The 24,393-nt window shown below is 48.8% G+C and overlaps 1 protein-coding gene and 1 non-coding gene across 5 annotated transcripts in view; one reads left to right on the top strand and one right to left on the bottom strand.

Annotated features, from left to right (window-relative positions):
- LOC144147242 (uncharacterized) overlaps positions 1 to 24,393 on the top strand; it is a 196,630-nt gene that overhangs the window by 134,386 nt on the left and 37,851 nt on the right. For 2 of the 4 annotated variants that reach the window (XM_077679322.1, XM_077679323.1), the window contains one exon: positions 18,221 to 18,276. In XM_077679322.1, the coding sequence (XP_077535448.1) occupies positions 18,274 to 18,276 (3 nt within the window). In that variant the 5' untranslated portion in view covers positions 18,221 to 18,273. Of the gene's footprint in view, positions 1 to 11,786; positions 11,824 to 16,782; positions 16,979 to 18,220; positions 18,277 to 24,393 lie in introns of those variants that run through there. The other 2 variants (XM_077679321.1, XM_077679324.1) reach the window with 2 other exon arrangements.
- LOC144147440 (U5 spliceosomal RNA) lies at positions 21,678 to 21,802 on the bottom strand. Its single transcript, XR_013317933.1, has one exon. It is a non-coding gene; the product is annotated as a U5 spliceosomal RNA (small nuclear RNA).

Here is a 24,393-nt window from a genome sequence, read left to right as displayed (position 1 = left end):
CCCTGATGCTTTGACTGTTTGCCCGATACCTTTCCGTATGATCCAGCCATACCACGTACACGTATTAGTTATTTCTGTATGAATCGTTGGGACGGTAAGTTTTTCCTGTTAACGTTCTCCCTCCCTCATACCTATGAATAACTGATTGATCTTTCAAACAGTATGTTATGGAAGGCCATGACAGGGTAGTCGTGGCGTGCCGTCTATCGTCACATGTCACAAACTCCTCCTGAAGCTGGCTTGCTGAAATATTTGCGTCACAGGGGAGATGCGGAAGTGGGCGACGCGTTGTCATAATCGACACGCGCTGTCGAGATTTGCGAGGTATGAAACGCTCTTCTAAAATGTTTACAAAGGAAGAAAAACCCCAGATAGGTAGAGGTAGATATGTAACCTGTGTGGACATTGCTGCATTTATAAGGGAATCTGACGCCTCATCTGGTAATGTGAGAAACTGGCAGATCACCGCCTGCTGGTCGAGCCTGACCATGTATTATCATACGCTTTCCGAGAATGGTTCTGTGCCAGCCCTCGCAGTGAGGAGGAGATCCGTTCCACCCTGTGGCAGTTTGCCAAAGGTACGAACCTTGTTATTGACAACTAACAATTCATTTCCCTTTCACCCAAAGCAAGTAGCGCCATCAACTGTTTTGCTTTCAACACCGGCGAAATTCTAGAGGACCTGGCGTTCGACCTTCGTGGCGTCGAAGTAGTTAGTCTATGGTTTCTATTATAACGGCCTGGGTTGTAACCCTCGCAATCTCATGTGTTTCTAATAACAGGTAGAGTGATTTTTGGGCGCAAATATTCTAAAGCAATACTTGCAACAATTTATTTTTTCCCGTAAGTAGCAGTGATTCGGTATATTTTATGCTGCTTTAGGCGCATTGCGAAGGCTATCACGGTGCAGGAAAGGCCGGTTCTAAATAGTAGACGAAATGTGAAAGTCGCTACCCTGCCGGAGCACAACCGTTAACGTGACAAACGATGCTGGAACAATTACGGAGTATGCTTTTCTTTTTTATGTTTGCTGGCGCCGTCCACGGCCATTTCATTGAACTCCGCCGCGTTTCCCCGAACTAAAAAAACACTGTCATCACGCTGTGGTTAAAGCATAGACGTCTGTTTTTACTGAAAATGAAATTCCTGGATTTTCGGCCTTCTACGTGGCAGTTATTGAAATGCTTCGTTCTCCATCGTGGCTTAGCCCTACAAGTGGAAGAGGCAGCGCACCAAAATGACGCTGTTAGCGATTCAATAAAGCCAAAAAACATTACCTTTTTTTTTTTAAGTTCTCGCGCTTGAATTTGTCGCCTTTGGAAAGGATTCGCACAAAGATATATACCACCTAAGATTTACAAAATGAAAAAAAAAATGCGGCAGTCCATTGTGAAAATTAAAAAGTGCAGTTGAAACATGAATCCGTTTTACAGAACCCTGTTCGGCGAATTTCCCCACACAACGAACAGCTTTTAATGGCCTTATATGAAATGAGCACAGTTTAGGATGTAGTTTTTTGATTCTACGAAATATTTTGCGGGTTCAATCAAGTTTCCAGAAATGAGTTTTAAACTCTAGGTTTAAATGTGATAAGTGTGGGAGTGGCGGATTCATAGGGAACGAACGTTGTAATTAACGTTATTTAGAATAAACGCTCGTGTTAACGAAATCATAACAGGAGATAAACTATTCGTCGTTGCAGGTATTTCCTTAAACGTATCACAGTGCAGTGCACAGTCCACAAACCTTTCAGATAGACCAACTAATTGAATTCGAATGAAATGTAACGCCCGAACAAATTTGGCGCAAGCAACGTTTGCTGCGTGTGTATGTGTACATACACGAATTCAGACAGACAGACACAGACAGACACATACACACACAGACACAGATGGACAGACAGACACATACACATACACAGACAGACGGACAGACACACATACACAGACTGACAGACAGACACACACAGACATACAGACAGACAGACAGACACAGACAGACACATACACACAGAGACACAGATGGACAGACAGACACATACACAGACACAGACAGACGGACAGACACACACAGACAGACACACACACAGACACATACACACAGATACACAGACACAGACAGACACATACACACAGATACACAGACAGACAGACGGACGGACGGACGGACGGACGGACAGTCAGTCAGACGGACAGTCAGTCAGTCAGACGGACAGACAGACAGACAGACAGACAGACACACGTGCGCGTGCACACACGCACACGCATGCACACATACATATTCACTCACACACGCATACACACACAGCTAATCCCATTACGAGAAGCTCATCCTTCACCTCATCCCCGATTTTTTCCCCCAGTTATGCACGCGTGAACGCACGTACTCCGAAGCATATAATGTAATTTCCTGCCTCAATTCGAGTCTCGAAAGAGAGATTACGGAACACAAAAGCCGTGCTCGCGTGCCCTTTTCCTTTCAACGCGCGCGCAAGAAGACTGCGCTCCGCCGTCCATTTTAAAATCTAGGTGGACTGCATTTACGCGATGCAAAAATACTACTCCGCCGCCGTTCCGTATTTAGCGTTGCTCATCGCAATCCCCCCCGTGTGTGGGGGAGTGAAAGAGGCAGCGGGAGTGTGCGGTTATAGTGCCGTCTGAGAGTTCGTCGGCCAGCTTGATCGTGTACTCTTCGCTTTCTCCTCGCTTTTTATTCTTTGCTCCTTCTTTTCAGATCGTTACTTTCTTTTCGCGTCCCGCGTGATTAAAATGTGGGGCACGAGAGCGCGGCGTGCATGTTTCAATATCCGAGACGAGTTTCCCGAAATAGCCCGCGGGCCCGTACGTCGCTGCGGGAGACGGGGGAAAAAATGAAAAATAGTCGGTGAGGGATAGCCGGCATGAGAAATGCATAGGGGGGGTCCCGACCTGCGCGTATAGAAGTACGCGAATTCTATAGCCTGTCTTGAATGTCTCGCTGCAGTCCGAAAATTGCCCGGATTAAGTTCGCGGACTAACTTGTTTATGCGCGGAATGAATTCAGCCCTGAGCTGCACAACCCTGGTTAATTACGCGGCCTGGTTCCACTCGCACTAAGGCGAGACAGTGTCGTCGACTGCGGTAAACTTCAGCATGGTAATCCGTCCGTTTTGCCTGATCTTTACAATGTTCATTTTTTTTTTATTCCTCGCTCGCGTGTGTCGAAGCATATTGTAAGCCTGTATAGTTCCTTTTGAAGCTTTCCAGATACCACCGCGAGCTTGCTTTATTTATTCCCTGAGAATTGAAAATCACCTTACATTGTAGACATATCACACTGTATCATGCTCGAAGCCAGGGCCGGATTTGAAGCCGTGCCTTCCAGACCGAGGGTATTTTCGGTCCAGTGATTTGCGAACTGTAAAAGGGCGCCTCCTTATCGATTAGTCTGGCGCCGTAACGGTTCCGCTAATTAACTTGGTAAATCAAAACACGGCTCTTCTCGTAATTATCGCGCCTACGCGCTCCGAAAACGTGTTTTGGATTGTAATTAAAATACGCCTACGAGAAACGTGCGTGCGGGTGGCGGTATGCAAACGATTCGTTACTATATGCAGTGCTGGTTTCTTCGCGCGTGCTCTGACTAACTATATCTGCGAAGTTACTATCTACGAGTGCGGGTTGCGAAATGTGGCAATGCGCCGTGTAAGGCCAGTGGGAATGTTGGCGCAATCCCTGGGAACGGCTGGCGAGGTCATTAAAACTTCTCTAGCTTGGTTGGACGGGGAATGAAAGGGAAAAAAAAGGTCCTTTTTTGGACGAGTGTTCGGGCTTATACCGTCGGGCTCTTTTAACGGGAGTAGCGGCCTATTTCGGTGACTACTATCCAGGTATAGTAAAGCTCCACTTGAGCGACGCTGGGCGTGGTGAGAAAACTTGTTCTTTTTCGAGCTTTGCTCCGCTCTATGCTGTGCAGTGAGTACACTCCGTACAGGAGTAAATTTACCTTCAAGGGGAGTAAATGGCACGCTATGGTAAAGTACATTCATTAAACGAAATGGATTTGCGACTGCAAGTAAGAAGCAATTCTTACAGTGTGATTTGTTCGAGATACATTTGTCGGACGGTTTGGTCGGAACGTTTGCCGTTGATACAGTCACGTCTCGTTTGAACGGACGCCTCCGTTACTAGGGCACCCTTGCGATTTTTGCTTGCTTTATGCAGACTCTAGGCGATTTGTGACGTCATCGTCCAAGTTAGCGACGTTCCTCTGGATGAGGCCGTCTGTTGCCTTGTATGGCCGAATGTTCTGGAATCCGCTCGATACGTAACACTCCGTGGCTGTGTTTGCAGAATTGCCCTGCGGGAAGCGTTGTAAAGGCTTCCTTGGAATCGGCATTAATCATTGTTTCGCCCACCGGATGGTTGTGAGCGCGGCGCGATACAACGTATCACGCCGGTTTAATATTGAAATCTTACCGATTAAGCCCTTGTGTAACGAGCTCGGGCACGTTGAAACGCGTGCTTGCCGAATGATGTCATGCAATTGAAGCGTAACTGTGCTGTTAGCATAGTGTTAACGCTGACTTCGCAGTCATTGTTCAAATTAAAACACCCCTTCCCCCCCTCCCCCCCTCCCCATCCGAGAAAATAGATCAATAAAATCTACGCCGCACACTTTGGGGCTCGCGACGGGTGCCAGAAAATGTGAAAATTGGCGCTGTAAACATTGCCGCATTTATTTTGTCTTCAGTTACTTGACGGCCTTGTACTAAAACAACGCAAGCTGTAGGAACAGCGTCTCGCTGATTTTATTATTTTTTTTTTCCTCCGTTTCCCGCTCTCGTTGGCAACGCGCGCTTCGCTGAGTATATAACTCGTATCACGTCCGTCTTCTGCCCACCCCCGGCGCGTGCGGACGTTAACGAACTCTGTCAACAGAGTGTCGGCCTTCGCCACTCACTCGCGCCGCCCTGAGTGAAGTCTTGACCGCGAGCCAAGTTGAAACGGAAGCGGCATCGCGTACACACACAGACGCGCTGCCTCGGTCGCGTCGTCTGCACGCGGCGACAGCAGACGATATTTTCGACGCCTCCGGTTCGCGCCTGAAGCCTTTTGTTTGGCGCGGTACTTTTGTATTCCTCGGCGAGGCTGTGGCAAGCGCTTCTTCAATTGCTTCGCGACGCTCGTTAAGGAAGCTCGAGACGTACTTTGTTGGCCGCTTGTCCCGTCCGCGACGCTAAAAAACCGACGAAGGCACATGCACTTCTGAATGCAAAAGCATGAATGTGCAATGGAACGGACGAGACGCTTTGCTTCCGTCTCGTGTTGTCCAAGGGGCTTTGTCTGCAAGTCCTTGTATAAAAAATCTACATGTAGACTTGCCGCTTGAGACGCTTTGCTTCGCCATCCGCCTTATCGCTTTCGAATGGCTTCGATTTATCTCCTACTCGTTGCGCCGCTGCCGCCGTCTTGCGGCCGCGTAATGAAATACATGACGACGATGGGGAATTTCGCTGCTTGCCTGTTTGGTTGCATTCGTACGCTCCCTAGCGTCATCTGCGGTCTACTGGCGTGGTCGGCCACCTGTCGCTGCCGCCCAGTTTAAGCTTGTGATACGGGACGCCTTGCGCTGTGGAACGCTCACCGATAGGAACCTTTTCGTGGCTACGGAAGCCGGATGTTTCGCTCAAAATCGGTCCCATAATGCTGTCACACTGAAAGCCATGGCGAACGCGCGCACGAACTTTTTCCCATGTGGGCTTTCGTTTCCGTCGACGGGCTGATGTCCGCGGCTCTTGTTACCGCTTTTGTCCCCTGTGGTCGAAGGAGACCCAGTTTTGATTTTTAAATGCGAGAGGACCGCGTAACTCCTTTCCTCGTCAACATTTCGTATAACCTGGTTTTACGGGGAGGGGGGTTCGCAGAATGGGGATGAGGGCACCCCTCTCCTTTTCGGGCATTAGCCTTTCCCACTTGGCCCACCTCACATTTTCTGAGATGATAGAAGTAGTGAACAGGGGACGCATAAGATTACGCGTATACAGCACTTACCATTTCCTGCTGCCCGCCGATGCAATCGAAGCTGCATAAGCGCTCGATAAGAGGAAGGCGCATTTCAGGCCCCGTTTTATCCCATTTTACTGCTTTGGCGCCTGTTTATACGTGCCGCTACCGCATAAGCACAATTTGTGGCACAACGTCGAGTGCGGGGCAGACGGAACGATCTCCCTTTCGCCATATACTGGGTGGTTCAGCGATCGAAGCAACTGCATGCAGTGCCTGGTTAAAAATACTCCGTCCGCTCTATTCGCAGAATCTTACTTTTCTCTCTTTCGGCGTCAGCTTTCCTTTCATTTCTTCGTGTTATTTTCTTTCTTTTTTTTTCTGCGCACCCGTCGGCGACTTCACTGTTGCTGCAGTTATATACCAGGCTCCCCGCGTGCCTGTGTACTTTACCAGTCAGGCGATGATTCGAGGGTCTTGCCAGGGCGGAAGTTCGTTTCTTTTTGCCCTAGCTGCGTCTTATGATGCGGCGGGATACTTTCGCAGTGTATACGCACAGCTGCCTGCGCCGCATAAGCAGAGTAAGGCGGTAAGGGGCAGCGCTTGCAACGTCTGGGTATAAAGTATACAGGGCCGCCCCGACAGCGGCCCTATACGCCTCGAGGGCGGCCTGTAGGGGCGCCACTGAAATCCCCCTAGCGGTCCGTTTCGAAAGCAGCCGCGGGAGTCTCCGTCCCGCTCCCCACGGTCGCCGCTGCTTTTGCGGCACGTTCACGAGGGAGATCAATTGCTGTTTGCGGGCGTTGAAAATCCATGCTTATGTGGAGCAGTCACCCTGTTCGCAAAAGGGGTGTGTTTACGAGAGTTTAAATGTTTCTGACGCGATCTTAGTGTGATAAATTCGGTCTGTATAAGCGCCAGATGTTTTTCACAGGCCAGCGTCGTGGAACCGGCGTATGTATGGAGCTGATTGTAGTTACATTGCCCGCAATTTACTAGCAGTGTCTCCGTAACCACCGGTTCCCCAGATGTTAATGCTACGGCTATACACTATGGTGTAAATCAGTTTTGCGCACTTACATAATCACCGGAGCACTCATACCCGAAGCACGCCTGTTACTTTTGCCAATATTATACCTCAGATATTGATCACCACCATTTACAAGCCAGTGTGTGTTGATTTCGCGAATATTCAACGAAAGTACGATGAATAATGCAGAATTATACTCGGGGATATCCTCTGCGAGAAGCGTGCAGACGGGCTTATAATATAATCGGCGTCCGCAACTAAACACTTCTTCGAAACATCGTCACATGGCACAGGGAGCCTGCAGAATAAAGCAGAAACAGAAATCAGTGGGCCTTATCACATAACACACTCTTCCAACGACACCTTTCATCGCTTGTGAACTGCCTACTCTGTATACTTCCCAAAATGCGTCCGCCGAACGATCAGCTGTTCGTTGAAGTCGAAAAACAAGGTGAACGCGAGATTTGTGTGTGTGATTACTAAAACTTTCATTGCTTGATTCCGCTCCGCATTTGTACTCAGCGCCCCCCCCCCCCCCTCCCCCCCACGCACACACACACACATATGTCTCGCGAACTATTGCATTTCGTGTATTGTTGGTCTGGTGATCCCTACGTGGCTGAAGTTTCGACGAACGTCTTTAGTATGTGAGAAGCTGCACTGTTTTTTTTTTTTCCATTTCTGTTAGAGCTATTATGTTTTTTCCGCACTTGCACAGCCTTAATTTTTCCGTGGTTTCATTACTTGTCTTGGCGTGTGTGAGTACATATTTAACGACACACAGGCTTGGAATATACGTAACATTTTCGCATGGTTTATATTCTTATAAAAGGCATAAGTTATTGTCCGGGATTCGGTAATCACATCCCCGAAACATATTTTTCTGCGACGTATATATTCGAAACGAAGCCGCATTCGTTGTCCACTCTGCAAAATGAAGCCAACCTCTCACTGTGCCAGTATCAGGTCTAAACGAGGCGACACTATAGAATTCGTTTGTGCCTGACGTATTTGGAGGTGACAGGGGTGATATGCTGCTACAAGCGTAGCTTATTTAGTGACGCCAGCTGCTAGTAGGCTGCTACCGTCGCCGACGCCCGGAAGAGCGGCGACGAAGCGCGTAGAACCGCGTCCCCGGGGAGCTCTTGCAGGCGATCGCGTACTCTACGAAGACGCAGCTGCTTTTTAAGTGACCTAAACGTACTCTTTGCTTATAGACGTCACCATAACAAGTGTTTTTAGGGCGAGGAAAGGCGAAAAGAAGCTAAACAGAACCAAAACACTGCACGAGCCTTTATCAACCACGCAGCGCACATCCCGTCAACGCCGCGGAGAAGGGGCGGCAGGCGGCGCAGCGATCGCGAAGGTCGAGGCGTATAGCTTCCGGCCCGGTCGCAGGAGGCCTGTAGGCTGTTGGTGCAATTGTAGTTATCTTCGGGGACCCACAAACAATTCTGGAATTTAAATGGCTTTCGAAATTCCTCAATCGCAGATCGCGTTAGAGATACGTATGATTGAGAAGAAAACATGAGCAGAAGCTCAACTTTTCTACCAACGCGCAGCATTCTTACGCTGATTGCCTTCATTGCAAGTCTGTTAAGAGCAAGATTCGGCTATGAGTTGTCAAACGCGTTCGGCTATTTCATTGTTTGACGTTTTTCCCTTGTTTCTTTTCGTCAGTGATGTACACCCGGGGTCAAAAGTTTACAGGACACGATTTCGAATTTCAGCGTTAATTTCTCTGCTCTCTGGGGGCTCAGCACTTGGTGTGGATTTGTAAGCGAAGCATCACGCTTTGGGGTGTCATCAGACTCATCACCATAGCAGGAGCTTATATAGCCCACAGAAAGCAGAGAAATTACGTTGAAAGTCGAAATCGTGTAGTGTAAGCGTTTGACCCCGGGTGTAGATTTACAGTTATGACGAGTGACTTCTCCAACGAAGTATTTTTTGTTAATATGCAAGGCCTGTAGTGAACATTTGGTTCTTTTTCAGAATTTTTATTCTTATTTCTGTAGATTCTTTTCCGGCCTTCTTTATTGTCGGCTTGGTTTTGTAAGGACTGCAGTGTTAAAGATCTTTGTGATTTCGTTCATTGTTATAATTTATTTAAATTTTCTGTTTGTTTGTGTTTTTTTAATTTTCTTCGACCAATTTTCTCCGTATGCACTACTAAATCAATTAAATATGTGAACTCCGCTAATTATCTACTTTTATGCAAACGCGGCGTGTTACACGGCTGGGGATGTGGGATTACGTGGCAAATAATGCTCGTTATAATTAACTAAATTCTTGATACTATTTGGGAACTGTGTACAATGCGCAAAGTTGGGTACCGTAGTTATACTCCCTGTATATACAGCGTTCGCGGCTTATAGTTGCAAGCGGCCCCATACCGGGTAGTTTATACGGCGGACTCAAATACGGGGGGGGGGGGGGGGGGGTCGTTCTGGTATCAGCCGCCTAGCTATTTAAAATGCGCGGTGCGATAGGACACATGTCATATCGCCTGCATTTACTAAATATAAGTGCGCTCTTTAAATATCCTCATCCACTGCCACCGTGCTTTGATTTGTCCTGCACTTTGTGCCCTGCTTACGCGTCTGCTTTTTTTTTTTTTTTTTTTGAATTGCGAATGGCGATACTCCATTCGCAGATAGGTGTTCACATGCTTCGCCCTGCACCCGAAGCGGCCTAATAGATACCAAGCCGCCTTGCTGACGAAAAGGATACGCAGAATTGATCTCGGGGAAACATTATATATAGTCGAAAAAAGAAACCATGGTTCTTGCAAAAAATTTCACGGTTGCTGGGGCGTGAACCCATGGGCTGTTCGCATCAAAACCCGCGACTTGTACCCCTTGCCTATTTGAGGCTTGTTTTTTTATTGATTGCAATGGAGAATACGCTCAAACATAACGACAGTGCAGGGACATTACATAGTCGAGTAGACAAAAAAGTACTCAAAAATTGGGGCAAGCACAAATGCGTCAATATGCGGGCAAACACACGCGAGCTTTCAAGGGAGGTAACCAGTCAGTTGGTTGGTCGAAAGAATTATACACGCTATGTGTACAAACGCCACTTTTTCTCGGTAATACGACTTTGTTGATCGCATAATCGGCACAGACTGTACAGGCCAAGTAATGGGTGGTGCGGCGATAATTGGAACACTTTATAAAAATTTTTCTTGAACGAACCGCCGCTCTGTTCGCGCTAAAACTTCACACGAAGGTTGCATTTTGTGGTCTATTTTGTTTGACACCCGGAACAACAACGGTACTAACCTGGTTATTCTAAAAATAAATAAAAACGATTTTCGCCTACGGGAAAATGGCGGCCGATTTGGACGTGCGAGCCAGCGCAAGTTGATCTTGGAACGACGGCGCCACCTGGGGGTATTCAGAGCGAAACGCACGTTTAGGATTCACGCTAGGAAGGAGCCAAATGGGGTAGTAGACGATCAGAAAATGTGATCGTGTGCTAGCTCATTTGGCTCCTTCCTAGGTGCACTTTCTGATCATCTGCTGCCCCATTTGGCTCCTTCCTACTGCGAATCCTAAACGTCCGTTTCGCTTTGAATACCCCAGGTGGCGCCGTCGTCCCAAGATCAACTTGCGCTGGCTCGCACGTCCAAATCGGCCGCCATTTTCTTATAGGCGAAAATCGTTCTAATTTATTTTCAGAATAAACAGGTTAGTACCGTCGTTGTTCCCGGTGTCCAAACACTTCAGAGAACTCTACAGACAACATATTCCACTACACCCATCGTTTTTTTCTGGGTGACGATGCCATGGTTTCTGTGAAACGCGTGTTTATGTATCTGTCAGACGTTCAGTTTTTAAACCTCATTTCCTATCATGCATAATCAAATCTGGCCCTATACACCAGCCATCACCATTATCTTTAATTGATTTTACTATGTCCGGTTTACACGTTTTTATAGCTACTTTTTTGTGGTAATCACTTCTCTTCATTAAATAACTTCTTCTCTGGCGCTCTTTGCCCTCGTTCGCCTTGCGCCATTAAAGACCAACCATCATCGTTGTTCCCGGTGGGAAACAAAATAGAACATAAAATGCAACCTTCGTGTGAAGTTTGAACGCGAACAGAGCGACGGTTCGTTCAGGACAAAAATTTTAAAGTGTTCCAAATATCGTCGCACCACCCTGTACAAATATGTCATATGCTCACCAGGACACCCGAACAGCGGAGTTCCTCCAGCAGTTGCTCAAGAGAATGGAGAGGAACCGAACCGGTAGTAGCGCTTGATGAGAGCAAGAAGTGCCGGGCTTGTATGCCCATCTGGGAACACGGAATGTCGCTTGCGAATGTGCGCGCATGTTAGTGCGCGTGCATTCCTGTCAGCGGGCACGTGCGTAGGCTAGCGTGCGTATGCGCCTTCCGAGTGCCCGTCCGAAGTCTAAAATCGACGCAAGCCGATGCCGCTGCAACCGTATATATCTGACACTCCATCGCAGCCGATACGCGTGTTTTTCATTTTGAGAAAGATATAGCGACTTGCGTTCACAACACGCCGACGATACCCGAAGCCGTATATGAAAGCACGCAGAAGAACGCCGCGGTTCGTTTTCCTATCAGCGGTTTCGACTTGCATGAGAAATTTTATACGCGAGCTTCGATTTGAGGGCACTCTTGTAGTCTTTTTTTTTTTTTTCACCTATAGGCTGTGTAAGGCGCTGGCGTATTGTCAGCACTGAAAAGCGGCACTATCAACACCACTCGCCTCTCCGTGGCGTCGTATACGGTCACATCTTGGTACGGGCATGGAAGATGGCGGGACAGAAGGTAGGTATACGTACAAGCGCTTGAACGCATCGTCAAATGTCGCTAAAGACGTGCATACATGTTCACGCCCGTAAAATTGTTGCATCCACGCGTCGTCGCTTTGATATATATATATATTTTCTTTTTTCACGTCATTCGGTCTTGATAAACTCGGAAAAGGCGGGCGTGTTCGTTCATCTTCTCATCGCTGACGTGCATGTATCTAAGAATTTATATTGCCTCGCGTATACAGCTGCAACCCAACATGTACGCGTATTCGAAGAACGCGGAAACCATTTTTTTTTCTTTTTGCCAACGTAAACGCGCGAACCCGTCGTTGTCGACGTCTTCCTTGAGAGACACGTCTTGCACGCATTCAGCAGTCGAGGCTGGTCGACGCGCGCGCTGCCTGCAGGGCGTTTTGATTGGAATTCCAAGCGGCTGAATGCAGCGGTTTCCCAAAGCGCGTGCTCGCTGTAGGGGGGTGGGGGGCGAAGTGTACAGCTGACCTGGCAACCGAAATAGCTCGGCTCGGGCGCAGTGTGCCCCGAATAATCAAGCCCGCGTTCCCACTCACCCGTATAAGTCGCCGGCTCCTCTGTTTCGGGAAGACTTCGCAATTTCGGCCGAGCGCTTAAAATGCTTAATAACAATAACGATAGTGATACTATGTGGTGACATTGTGTGTCTGTTATTTTAGGACTAAGTGAGGTGTGAGGACTTTGAGAGTCTCTGATATGGTATTGGGGAGGATTAGGCGGAGCCATTGCCGGCAGTTATGCAAGGCTAAGTCCGCCTTATTCAACAATACTTACTACTACTACTACTACTACTACTACTACTACTACTACTACTACTACTACTACTACTACTACTACTACTACTATAATTCGGTATGCATATATATACCTGACAGCTAGTCGACTGTCACGTATATACACACCCAATTATAGCGAGACAATAGTGAATTATAGTGATACATACATATTCAGACGTCTCAACTTTGGTAGGCTGGGTGTGTGGTATTTGAGTGATCCCGCCACGCGTCACCGCTCGCACGCGGTCGGCCAGGAATCGTAGAGAAGCTTGTCGGGGGACTATTCAGTATATGCGCACCACAATTAATTTCACAAGCTGAGTGTAGCATACGCGGTTCGCAACAATCCGGGCACTGAGCCCGCCGTCTAGGCCACCGTGACATTCTGCGGTGGCCGGTTGAAGGAAAGCGGGTCGCTTAATTCATTTTGTTTGCATACCCGATGCCATGCGTCTATAGCCGCGTTTACATGAATGCGACAAGTGGCGCATCGCATCGCATCGCATCAATTTTCTAGCGAATCGCATCCATGTCAACTGGGCTAATGCGCTAGGAAAGGGCGTCGCATTAATGCGCCAGACCGGGGTGGATTGAGACGCGTAAGTCGACTTTCGAAGTGCATGTAAACGCGAGCGCATCGCATTAAAAATTATGTCGACAATAAAAGTAAGCCCTGCAAACGCAGCTTTGTGTTCAAAAAGTCTAAATCGACTGTAAGACGCCAGAAAACGCAAGTCGTGAAAAAAAAAAAAAAAAAAACAAGAACCAGCCGTGCCGGAAGCTTTGAAAGCGCCAGAAACGCTGCTTTACCTTCGATGTGCGACACCGTATGGCGCCACCATCGCACCAGGGGTAATGCGCTACATGTAAACGCTAGCGCATCGCATTACTCGTGATGCGCTAGGAAATATGACGCGCTACTGTCGCATTCATGTAAACGCGGCTTATTTTCAGTGTGCGTACGATCGACTCTCGTTACGTTGAGAGAGGGCGATCTGCGCAGATCCCCTTCCGATGATCGCTTTAGTTGAGCATGATGACCACGATACGTGGTCAGGAAGTCTTTTTTCAACGTCCTCTCCTCCTGGTGCGGAAGTGATGAGAGCCGAACAATTTGCTCAATGGAGGACAGTCGTGTCGGAGTCCTGTTGGCTTCCGCCGCCTGCGATGCTTGTCACTCGTGCTGTCGCGTTACTGTATCCTTATAAGGCCCCGAAGATCTCGTGTTGACCGTTCTCTGTATAGGAGCTAGTCCCTACATACATGCATACCTCCGGTTTCGCGACTCTCACGCCATATTTGTCTGTTCGCTCCGTAAAATGCTACGAAATTCACGCATAAAGCTGCCGAAACGTGTGTTTTACGGCAGCCAGCTGCTTGCTTGCTCTTCTTAGCTTGATTAGGCGCAAACCTGCGCGGTAATCGCCCCCTTTTTTTTATCCTTTGCAAGCTCCATTCTTTATTTATGGCTGCTGTGTTTCCGTCGCCGTGCCAAATTGCGGGACGAAATTTAGTGCACTTCGCCGTCCACGAAGCTGTTCTCTTCTTGTGTTACTGTGTTCTCTAGGTGTATCGTTCCCGTGTGCCAGAGGACTTGGGAACAGTTTTGAGAAATGCCAGACGTACTACGTACTATCGTGATACATTGAAATACGAACAACGGAGCGCGTGGCTTTCAGTGCAGTGGGAACAAGTGACCAGAGTTCGTGTCCAGCCTTGGTATGGAGAGTCCGTCGTTCGCCCACAAGACTATGGAAAGACGATGGTCTTTCCAAACTAAGGTTGTTCACGAACTCTCGCAACTTGTTTCATGCACTGCGCAACCGCGGCGCGGCATGCACTGAAAGCTACGCGCTCCGTTGTTCGTGTCTCAATTCATCACTATGGTACTTCTTTGGGCCCTTCAGGGAGGACCTCGCATCGGATTGTCATTGTTCGGTTCAGATACTTATTGACTTTCGAGTAATCTTTGACGAACAGCAGTATTTCCATCACTAAAACTCGCGCCATGGCGTGCGCAATTGCCCGACGCGTTCACACAACCGTAAGAAGTAGCCCGTAAGCCCACTTTCGGCGCTTTCGTTTTTTGCTCCACTGCTTGCGATTTTTCCCGGCAGCCGTGCACACGGCTCGCTGCTGCAGTGCAGTAGTAGTAGCTCGGCCGATTTTTGCCTCTGAGGCAGTGCTGTCCGCGCCATTCTGTGCCGACAACGTCGTCGTCGTCGTGCGCGGCTTGACAATCTGTCCCGGTCATCGGACCGCCACTCACGGCGACAATGGCTGCAGCCCCAGGAATTCTCGAGAACGGCTGCCAATTAGGCGAAGTTGCGGGGCATGCAGGGCGGGGCTATGCTGGCCGTATTTTTCTAATCCCTGCCTCAATGACCCGGCTTTCTGGCCGCCTGCCGCCGACTTGCATGTACAGAATGCGCCGCTGCGGAGTGGGTTTTACGGCGGGGAAGCGACCGTTGTTGTTATTGCGAAGCATTCATTGCTCGCACTGCAGAATTTTTTGCTGTATAGAACCACGGGTGCCTGCCTATCTCCATAATGGTAAGGTAATAGGAGCAATTATCCAGAGCTGAAGAATGCTTTGCATTTAAAGGTTCCGCCGGGAAATAGATTCTGCCCGTAATTTTCGTTTTGTGTTGGAACGGCATGCAAATGCGTGCCAGTGCTGTGCCAGCATGCTCCGCGCCTGCGCAGTAGGGGAGAGCATCGGAGGCCATGTGCGCGACTCGATTGCATGTGCACGGCCTGCGCGATAAAAAAAAAAAAAACAGTGCGAGAAAGGGGGCGCCGTGCCGGCAGCGGTAAAAGCGATGGGTGCAGAAAGAAGTGTGGTGCCCACACTTTAAAGGAGCCATGAAGACAAAATACAAGTTGGGTTTATTAAAAAGACTGCTTAGTCCCGATAACAATGATACCGCAATCATCGCAATCTTCGAACAAATAACGGAGATATTAAAGAAAACGTGTGAAGCCGTGGCGACCCCCTAGCCAATTTCCCGCAACTTTTCTATGACGTCACGGAACCTTGCTTGTGCGATTGGCGGCCGCCTAACTGACCTGTCGCGACGACACATGACTGGACGTCTGTAATGGGGCCTCTAGTTCCATTTGACCGCATCACTTGAATGCTAACGTGCAGTTAACGCACCGAAAATTGTTTTATTGTTGGCTCGTATGACGTCATTCTAGCTCATAACACGTCACTGTGGCGCAAAATTTGAAAGTTTTTAAATACTTCTTGCTTTTTTTTTGTTAAAAAACATCTTTTGGGGCTGTAATGGAGCTGATCAAGTGAGATTCTGAATCCTAGTTCTTTCAAATTAAGCGAAGTTGTATTTTTTCTTCATGGCTCCTTTAAAGACAACAAGCAATATCTACGTGGAAGCACTTGGTGACGCATATGAACCAAATGAGGCGTGCTTGCGCGCAGAGTGAACCGCATCAGATCGCGCCTTCTCTTCTCTTGGGCTGCGTGTGGGATTCCCAACGTGCGCTGAAATCTGATGCATATGAGACCGTTCGGACGCACATTATAACATGCAGCATCCGTGCTAGGCCGAAAATGAGCTCTTGTCTGACACGAGAACGTGGTGATGTAATCGCATGATCCCGAATAGTCAGATCCGTTTGGCACGGCGCGGGGCTGTACATTATGTAGTTAAGTGTCTGTCGTCATATATAACGCACGGTGTAAAAAGTGCTCGCCAAAGCGCGCCTGCGTGGCCCGCGAGACCCCGTACCTACTTTCCTGCTGCTAAAATTATTCGCACGCCTCGTCTCCTAAGAGCGCGTGATCTTCGTTTGTTCGTTATTTCGCTTTTTTTTTTGTTAGCGCTTCGTTCGTGGTTCCCTTATTACCTACCGCCTCTCGTTTGCCGTGGCTGCGTATACAGCCTGTCTGAAAAAACCCGCCACGCCGCACACGCCTTGTCGTCCGCGCTCTGCTCATTTCGCAACGTCGGGAATGCGCTGCACGACGGCGTCGGTAGGCACGCGCGGGCACCGGCACGCCCACTTGGACGTCGTCGCACACGTGTGCCTTGTTCGCGAGAGGCTGGAGTGCGAACGGTGGACGGGCGCTGTCGGAATGGCCACGTTGTCGGGAACAGCTTCGCTTGGGTTGCACTCCCCCCGTCAACCCTGCCCACTGTGTGCTCGCATGCAGGCACCATGCGTGCACACAGTGGGCAGGGGTTCAGCGCAAAGCGGCGTTCGTTCAGGGTGTGAAGCCAGTGAAGCGGCTAGTGAAGTGCCGTGGCGCTGCTCACACGGCGCCAGTGCACCAGCATGCGTGCAGGCGAGCTGTACCACCACCGACGAGAAATTTGCTGTACTCGTTGATCGGCGGTAAATTCGCCTTATCGGCGCCGCTCTTGCAACGGCGTGTTTATTTCACTATTTACAGCTTTTGTTCGCGTTTTACTCACTTGACTGAAGTCTGTGGAACTGACTGCGCTCGTGCATCCGCGAGTTATGTTGGCGTGCATACACCCCTTTGTGCCTCCCCTCCCCCCTCCCTTCTGTCCTTTTTGCGGTGCAATGCATGCATCTTTCGTCGTTAGCTGCACAAAGGCGTGTCGGAGGACGTGCCCTCGCTTGCGCGCACGTGTCACCACGCCGTAAGACTTAATTTCTTTTTCTTTTGTCAGTTTGCTTGAGAAGCAGAAGGCTGTTGACGTGCTCAGAATCGTAATGCATCTTTCTCACCGATTCCTGTGCACGTATGCCTGTCTGCATACCTAAGCGTGTAAGCACTCTGTTATGCAAGTCTGTAAGTGCGTGTACTGGTACACGGTGTACTTGCGTGCGCGCACCATGCATGTTACCAACTGTGTATCAGCCGCATTTATGCTAGAACATGTCACTGACGTGCGAGTGGCAGCATGTGTGTACGAAGCATATAAGTGTATACATAGGGTATCCTCGATTTAGCTGTCCTGGATGGTCCGCGGGCTGCGTCCGAGGGCTGCGGACCGGAAGTTCCACAGGAATACGTGAGAAAATCGAGCACCGGATCTCGTCTTGAGTAGTCGCGGGCGATCTGATACTGATAATCGAGGAGACTCATTATGTCGGGATATACGTGGACCCGTAATTTCTTGATCTCGTTACGCAATTGAGCACGTGCATAATTTACTTGTTCACGTTCGGTTGATCCTCCGTGACTCCCCCGTGGGTGGGTATAGTAAACTATTTTGTAGTCCCCCGCCTGAGCCCCTCACCCACAGCTTATACACCTGTGAATGAGGGGCTCACCCCTCACGAACGCCCCTCAGGGTGAGGGGCGTTCGTGGCAGCTCCCTTCACCCAACCGCTTTCTCAATTGGGGGAAGGGGGAAGGGGGGGGGGGGAAGAGCGGGGGTGTTTTTGCTTATTATGTTCCAGTAATCCTGCAATTAGGTGGTCCTCTGCTGAACCACAGAGGGCATATCCGCTATCTCCTCAATTGTATGCGTAACCTGCCGATTATCTCAGCCTCGCGTTTATCATTTTATCTGGCACCCGCCGCTGAAGTTGAAAACCGCGCTCTCTCTGCGCAAGCGTGTGTTTGGGAAACGTTCTAAACGCCCGTTGTATTTGTGCTTGCAGGAAGTAATGTGACCTTGCCGGGTGCAGCTCGAGTGCCTGTCGCTACAGCTGAAATGGTAAGTCGTTCGTATTTCCCGCGCGACGTACAGTCATGGGCAAATTTACGAAACGCGATCACGGAAATATGAACCGGAACACACAAATCGCGCGATTTGTTTCCGTTCAGGTCAAACTGACGCGGGGCTCAATTACACTAACAAAGTTTCGAAACTCTGCTTTCGAAAATAGCGCGCGCCATTGGACTTCCACGAACAGTAGTTTTCAATTTTGCGTGTTTTTGTTCACGTTTTCGTGTTCGCATTTTATTTGTTCATGGTGGTACGCGGTCGTGGCTACTGAGCGCACTTCTGCTCTCGACAGAGCGCTCACGCACTTTTTACTTGGCGTTACTGCAGAGCGGATGTGCCGTGCCTTGGCCGCCGGTTGAACGAAAAAAGCGCGCAATGCGTCTCCTTCAGGCGATTGTTTGCACAGTTAAGCGTGCCGCGCACGATAACGGTCCCCAGGTGGTCGAAATTCATCCAGAGCACTACGCCGTGCCCCACGCATATATAGCCTTGTTCAGCTTCGACGCGTTCAACACCCTAATATCTATTTTTAAATATGTTGGGATACCCCGGTCGACACTTTTGCCCTACAGTGGACGTAAATCGGCTGCCGATGATGACGAATCGTCATAATCTGGAAGTTCTCCTTTTTTTTTTTTTTACTGTGAATTGATTGATTGTAGGGTTTAACGCGCCGACGCAACGCAGGCGATGAGGCGCGCCGTAGTGGAGGGCTCCGGATTAATATTTATGACCTGGGGATCTTTAACGTGCGCCGAAATCTCGTCCACGCGGGCGTTTTTGCTTGCCGCCTCCATCAGAAAAGGGGCCGCTGCAGCCGGTAATCGAACCCGCGTCCTAGCTCGTGCTCAGCAGCACAACGCCTTAGCCACTGAGCCTCTTTATTGCAAAGCTGTATATGCCGAGGATGCGGGATTTTTCGTGTCGTGCGTGTTCGTGTGAAAAAACAGTGCGCCACACTGCCCTCCAGCTTCATCGAAAGACAGACCTTGGCTCGCACTTCTGTGCATACACTGCTGGGGGAATGGCAAATAATTAGGAAGGGCTTTACGCATTTATAGTCCACAAACTCTTGCCACACGAACAGGGTGAACAACTTCTTGTCCCCTTTGCAGACACCCGCATTGAAGTCTCCGACAAAAACAAACAAACAAAGAACAGCCTCTCGCTCATACTCGTACATTCGCCTCGCTCATACTCGTACAAGGAATTAAGGCTCGAAAGTCAGAAGTAGCTTCATTCTTGCAATGAACAGATTACAGCAATTGTGTGTAGAGAAGGAGGCCCCATATCAGAGGCCGAATCTGAACCTATATCGGGACAGTACCTGACCTGAACAAACTGGACCTGACCGCATCAGGACTGGACCTGACTGGACCATGCATGCTGGCCTCCTCCAGTACTCCTACTGTTCCAGCACAAACTGGAAAAACCACTGGCTCGGATGAACTTGTACGGTTTGGCGGACTCCACATTTAGCTCACCGGCGACTATCCCCAGTGCGCGCTGATCACGTGTCACCCAGGAGAAATGCGCGGGCACGAAGTTCTCCGTGTCAGCTTTTATTGCGTTTGGTGACATGTATAGGAGTAGGGTTCTGAGAAGAGGCGGCGGCCCGTGGAACGTTCTGGACGCGCCTAGTTGCTATAATCTAAATGAGCTTTCCCTTTCTTCCCTTCTGTCATTCTCAGTCCACTTTACACTCTCCCTGTCCTTTTATCCCGCACCTGCTCCCCCTCGCTCGCGCTGGGTTGTGCAATGCAGATGAGCTCCCTGCAGAGCTCAATAATATCCCCACGGTGCGCTTCCATGTTTGTCGTCGTAGCTGGCTCTAGTCGTAGCCAGTATTTCCCGAGGAAGCCGCCACGAATGAAGCTGCGACGGCGGCCGACGAGAGCAACACGAACTTTCACCAGAGTAAAGAGCAACTGTGCTTTCGCCTTCACATTCTTACAAAGTTCTCAATATCCCCAGTGGCTTTTATTAGTCTATCCCCCTACTCCCTCTTTCAATCTTGATTGAGGTGCCCTTATCCGAAGAGTCTGCTTCGGGCGGGCCCGTATCCTCCACCCGTCCTGAGCGCGCGCGCGCGAACTGGACTGATCGGGCAAACCTACAAAAAAATACTGCGTTTCACAGTGCTAGAAGCTATATCCGTTCTACACGGCCGTTGGCATTTTACATTCTGAACCAATTGTCTGTCGAGTGGCGCAGTGACTATCAGGCACACTTGTAAGCAGACTTGTGAGAGAATGAGAGAGAGAGAGAGAGAGAGAGAGAGAGAGAGAGAGAGAGAGAGAGAGAGAGAGAGAGAGAGAGAGAGAGAGAGAGAGAGAGAGAGAGAGAGAGAGAGAGAGAGAGAGAGAGAGAGAGAGAGAGCTCTTTATTGAAAAACAGTTTTGCCGGCGTTTAATATGCCCTACATTGTTTTCTGCTGGGATGGGGGATGAGGAAAAAAAGGCGGCAAAAAGAGGTGGGCAGGAAAAAATACGGGCGTGGGCTTAGCATACGATCGCGTACTTTTTTTTAAAACTTAATCACAAAATTCACAATTCCGAATTGTAATGCGCGTTACAAATAATGGATTACATTTTAATCAATTTTGTTTCAATGACGTCTTTGAAGATAGTAACGATCCTTGTAATACTTTTTTTCATAATCGACTAGGTTACGAAATTGCCCATTACAATCTTTTTTTTTTCTCAAGAAAAAATTAGACGTGCTGGAGCCACTCAGTTCCGGGCAAAAACGGGCAGAGCTTTTCATCTTATTTTTCCAAACAGCCATGCAATGAACCTCGAGGTCATCGTGCTCAGTCAGATCAACGCACAAGCCGAGCGTGGCTACTGAACAGGTGGCGCCATCTGTCTGTAGCAGACGCTTACACGGCTTTTGCCGCGGCGTGTACATCTGCGTCGGCGTCCGTCGTAGCCTCAAAAACGTTGTTCGTACTTTTCACAGAAGCGGTCATGCGCTTTGAAGTGTGACATTGGAGCGTGCACCACTAAAATGACCGCTGACAGAAACTTGAGGTTCGCAAGTGCAGGTACCGATTCTTTGGAGGAGGCTTATACGTAACTATATACATAGGAGGCTTATTCGTAACTTTATACGTGCTACTGTAATAAAGAAATTGCATGAAAAGTAACGTGGACAGTAATTGATTACCCAGTAATTTTTCGATTCCTTTTATGACAACGCATTATGGGATTTCTTTTTTTAGTAACGTACGTGAGGTCGGTTATCCGTACGCGTTGAAAAGTCCCATTTGGATGTTGCCGTGTGAAACGGACATGACGGGCCCCCAAGAGGGTACACAACTGACACAACCTCGACGATGAGGATAGTTTAGTGTGCCTTCGATTCTGATTTTGGATTTCGAGATTAGGCCTCGCCCAAACGGGCAAGGCCTCCCAAAAATTGGCCTATAGGCTCATTGGAGTGTCCCTCCCCACGGTAATCTTTAGTAAAAGGCGAAAGATTATTGCGTGACTTTGAGGAGAGACCTGAGCGATGCCTGAATAAACCGTGCTTCATAGGGCGCCCTTCGACGGCATGTACTCAGAAGCGTCGCTGGTGGTGTAAAGTACAGACAAAATTCTGAAAAGTATCACCACTAAGCGCGTACATCGTATCAATAGTATGACTAAGAATACATTTGGGCATAATGTTTTATAATAGACTATGGGTGTAGCCGCAAAACACAAGTACGTGTATGAATATTTGCTGCACGATGCAGTTGTGCTTTGGACATACGGGCGCGGTTTCCCCGTACTGGGAGGACTCCCTTGGCGCGGGATTGCTGGCTCCATCTCGTGTAGAATGGCGGCAACTTGATTGAGCGTGTGGGAAGGGCCATAGAAGGGCAACGCATGCGGCATGAGGCTACCGTAGGTGTGGCATCGACGGAACGACGATGCCTTGTGTGTTTTATTTGGTCTCGTTAGTGACAAGCAGTAATAATAATAAACTCTGGTTACACTTCCTAATTACAGATGTTAAGAGGATATACTGCGCATAAGTAGAAAAATTTTTCTCGTGTGAGGATGAGGGCTCGGTATTCGCGCCTTTCGCGCTCCCCGCGTGTTGTGTGTGTTCTGGAGTCCACCACCGGTGAATCGTGGGCCCGCGTCACCATGTGCGCTTCTTTCTTGGAAGAGGCGGGGGGAGGGGAGGGGCGGTGTATCGGTTTGTGCCCCGCCACACCGGCCAGATCTGGATTGTTTTGCGAAGGCAAGATAAGCGGGGCAGGAGGCGGCAAGCGGGGCCGGGGGCGGCAGGAATTTAGATGGGCTGATAAGATCAAGAAATTTGCGGGGATAAATTGGTTGCAGTTAGCACAAATTGGTTGCAGTTAGCACAGTACCAGTACCAGGATCATCACCAGTATCATCACCAGATAGTCTGGTGATGATGATGATGATTACGATTTTTATTTAGAATGCACGCTCGTGCATTGTCCCTGCCATACGCCGGTAAAATCGCGCACTCCTGGGACAATGCAGACTTGCGGTGAAGCCTGCTTTCTAATGCAGAGGGCAAGGGCCGCATTGCCCTCCGCAGATGTTTCCGCAGACACCTAACGTACGTGCCGCGCTGTATGCACCTCGGCGTCATTCTGCCCTAGTTGGAATTAGTTTATTCTATCGAGCTTCCAAAACAAGTGTACAGAATTTAGGCACTATTGATGATAGCACTGCACTATAATAAAGCCTACTGTTACAATTTTAAACATTTGTTTCTTCATTTTAAATTCAATTGCAGCGGAAAGGTGATTTTCGTGAGTGGGAACAAGTTGTTCAACAGTGACAATCATTACAGTACACTTGTGGTTATTATGTGTATTGCAAAAAATCACCGCAGTTCTTTGTTTCGCGTCAAGTAAGAGAATTAAGCGAGGTCACATATAATGTGTGGCGGTTTATCTCTATATATGTGCCGTTCAGTGGCGATCAACATAATGCCTTGCATGCAAGCCGATTATCAGGGACACCGAGAGTGCTTCTTACAGTGAGAGCATGTGCGCATGAGCTAGCGATCCAGCGGACATAGCAAGGGCACTTTTGAGAAGCAATTATGCTGTGGCAATTTACTTGAAACAAGTTTCGGACAGGCCGTACCGTTTAACATCCAGTACCAAGCACCAAACGCCTGCAACAGCAGCAGCAGCAGCAGCAGGCAAAATCCAGTTTTCATTTGATAGCACAGAGGCCAATTTAGTTTGGCAAACAACTTGGAGGGTCCGGTTTCAGGTGACAAAAATTGGTGCAACGACAGACTACCAGTAGTGGGTTCACATCCATGCCTTGCGTTCAAGTTGGCAGCGCCTTTAGAATTCAAACTGGCTTCGGGTGTCCGAGGGAGGCCTCTGAAAAGGGCAACCTCTGAAATAGCATTCCTTTGTCATTGCCAGTCCCCCAATTCTACCCTTTCTCCTATTTCTAGTAGGTTGTCAGCCATCGGCCTTGGCTTTGGCCTTGAGCCAGTGTGCATGCTCTGTGCGGTCGAACGTTCTTACCAACGCGTTCCTTCGCCAACAAGGACTTGTGGTTGCTGTTAGACCAACACTGCATCTTGTAAGAAAGATATATTTTGAGAAATGGCTTCTCTTCCTCTCCTCTCTGTCTTTACGTACATGGCACGACGACTTTTCCAGAAAAGCACCCTTGTTAACGTGGCATTAACAACACTCGATTGTTTTTGCTTCAAGGAAGTAACTGCATGCATCCCATATATGACCCCTCTTACTTTTTTAAGCTACAAACATTCAAAAGCTTCCTATTAAATGATCACGAGAATGCTAAAATCCACCATTACAACTCCCTATAAAAAATACTGACCACAGACAATGCCAGGGGCGAGAGGGGCCGCAGCTGGGCAAAAGGAACCATTATATCAGAGCTGCAACTAAGCACGCTGTCCCACTCATTGTACAGAGGGTAAATGTCTCCAAATATAATTTATAAAGGTTGAAACGAAGAGTACACTCGCTTATTCCTCTCCTGTGCACATCTTTTTGTCAGCCGTACTCGTGGCCTTCTCACGAGGGCGTTGCACCGTCTTCTCGTACCACGTCCTCATCTATTAGCACTACCACGCTTTCAA

The sequence above is a fragment of the Haemaphysalis longicornis genome, unplaced genomic scaffold (genome assembly GCF_048455015.1).
Source record: "Haemaphysalis longicornis isolate Haplotype H1 unplaced genomic scaffold, Haemaphysalis longicornis Haplotype H1 scaffold_7, whole genome shotgun sequence".
In the NCBI taxonomy this organism is placed as follows: Eukaryota; Metazoa; Arthropoda; class Arachnida; order Ixodida; family Ixodidae; genus Haemaphysalis; species Haemaphysalis longicornis.
The sequence above is the reverse complement of the archived record's forward strand: the minus strand, read 5'-3'. Positions and strand labels throughout refer to the sequence as shown.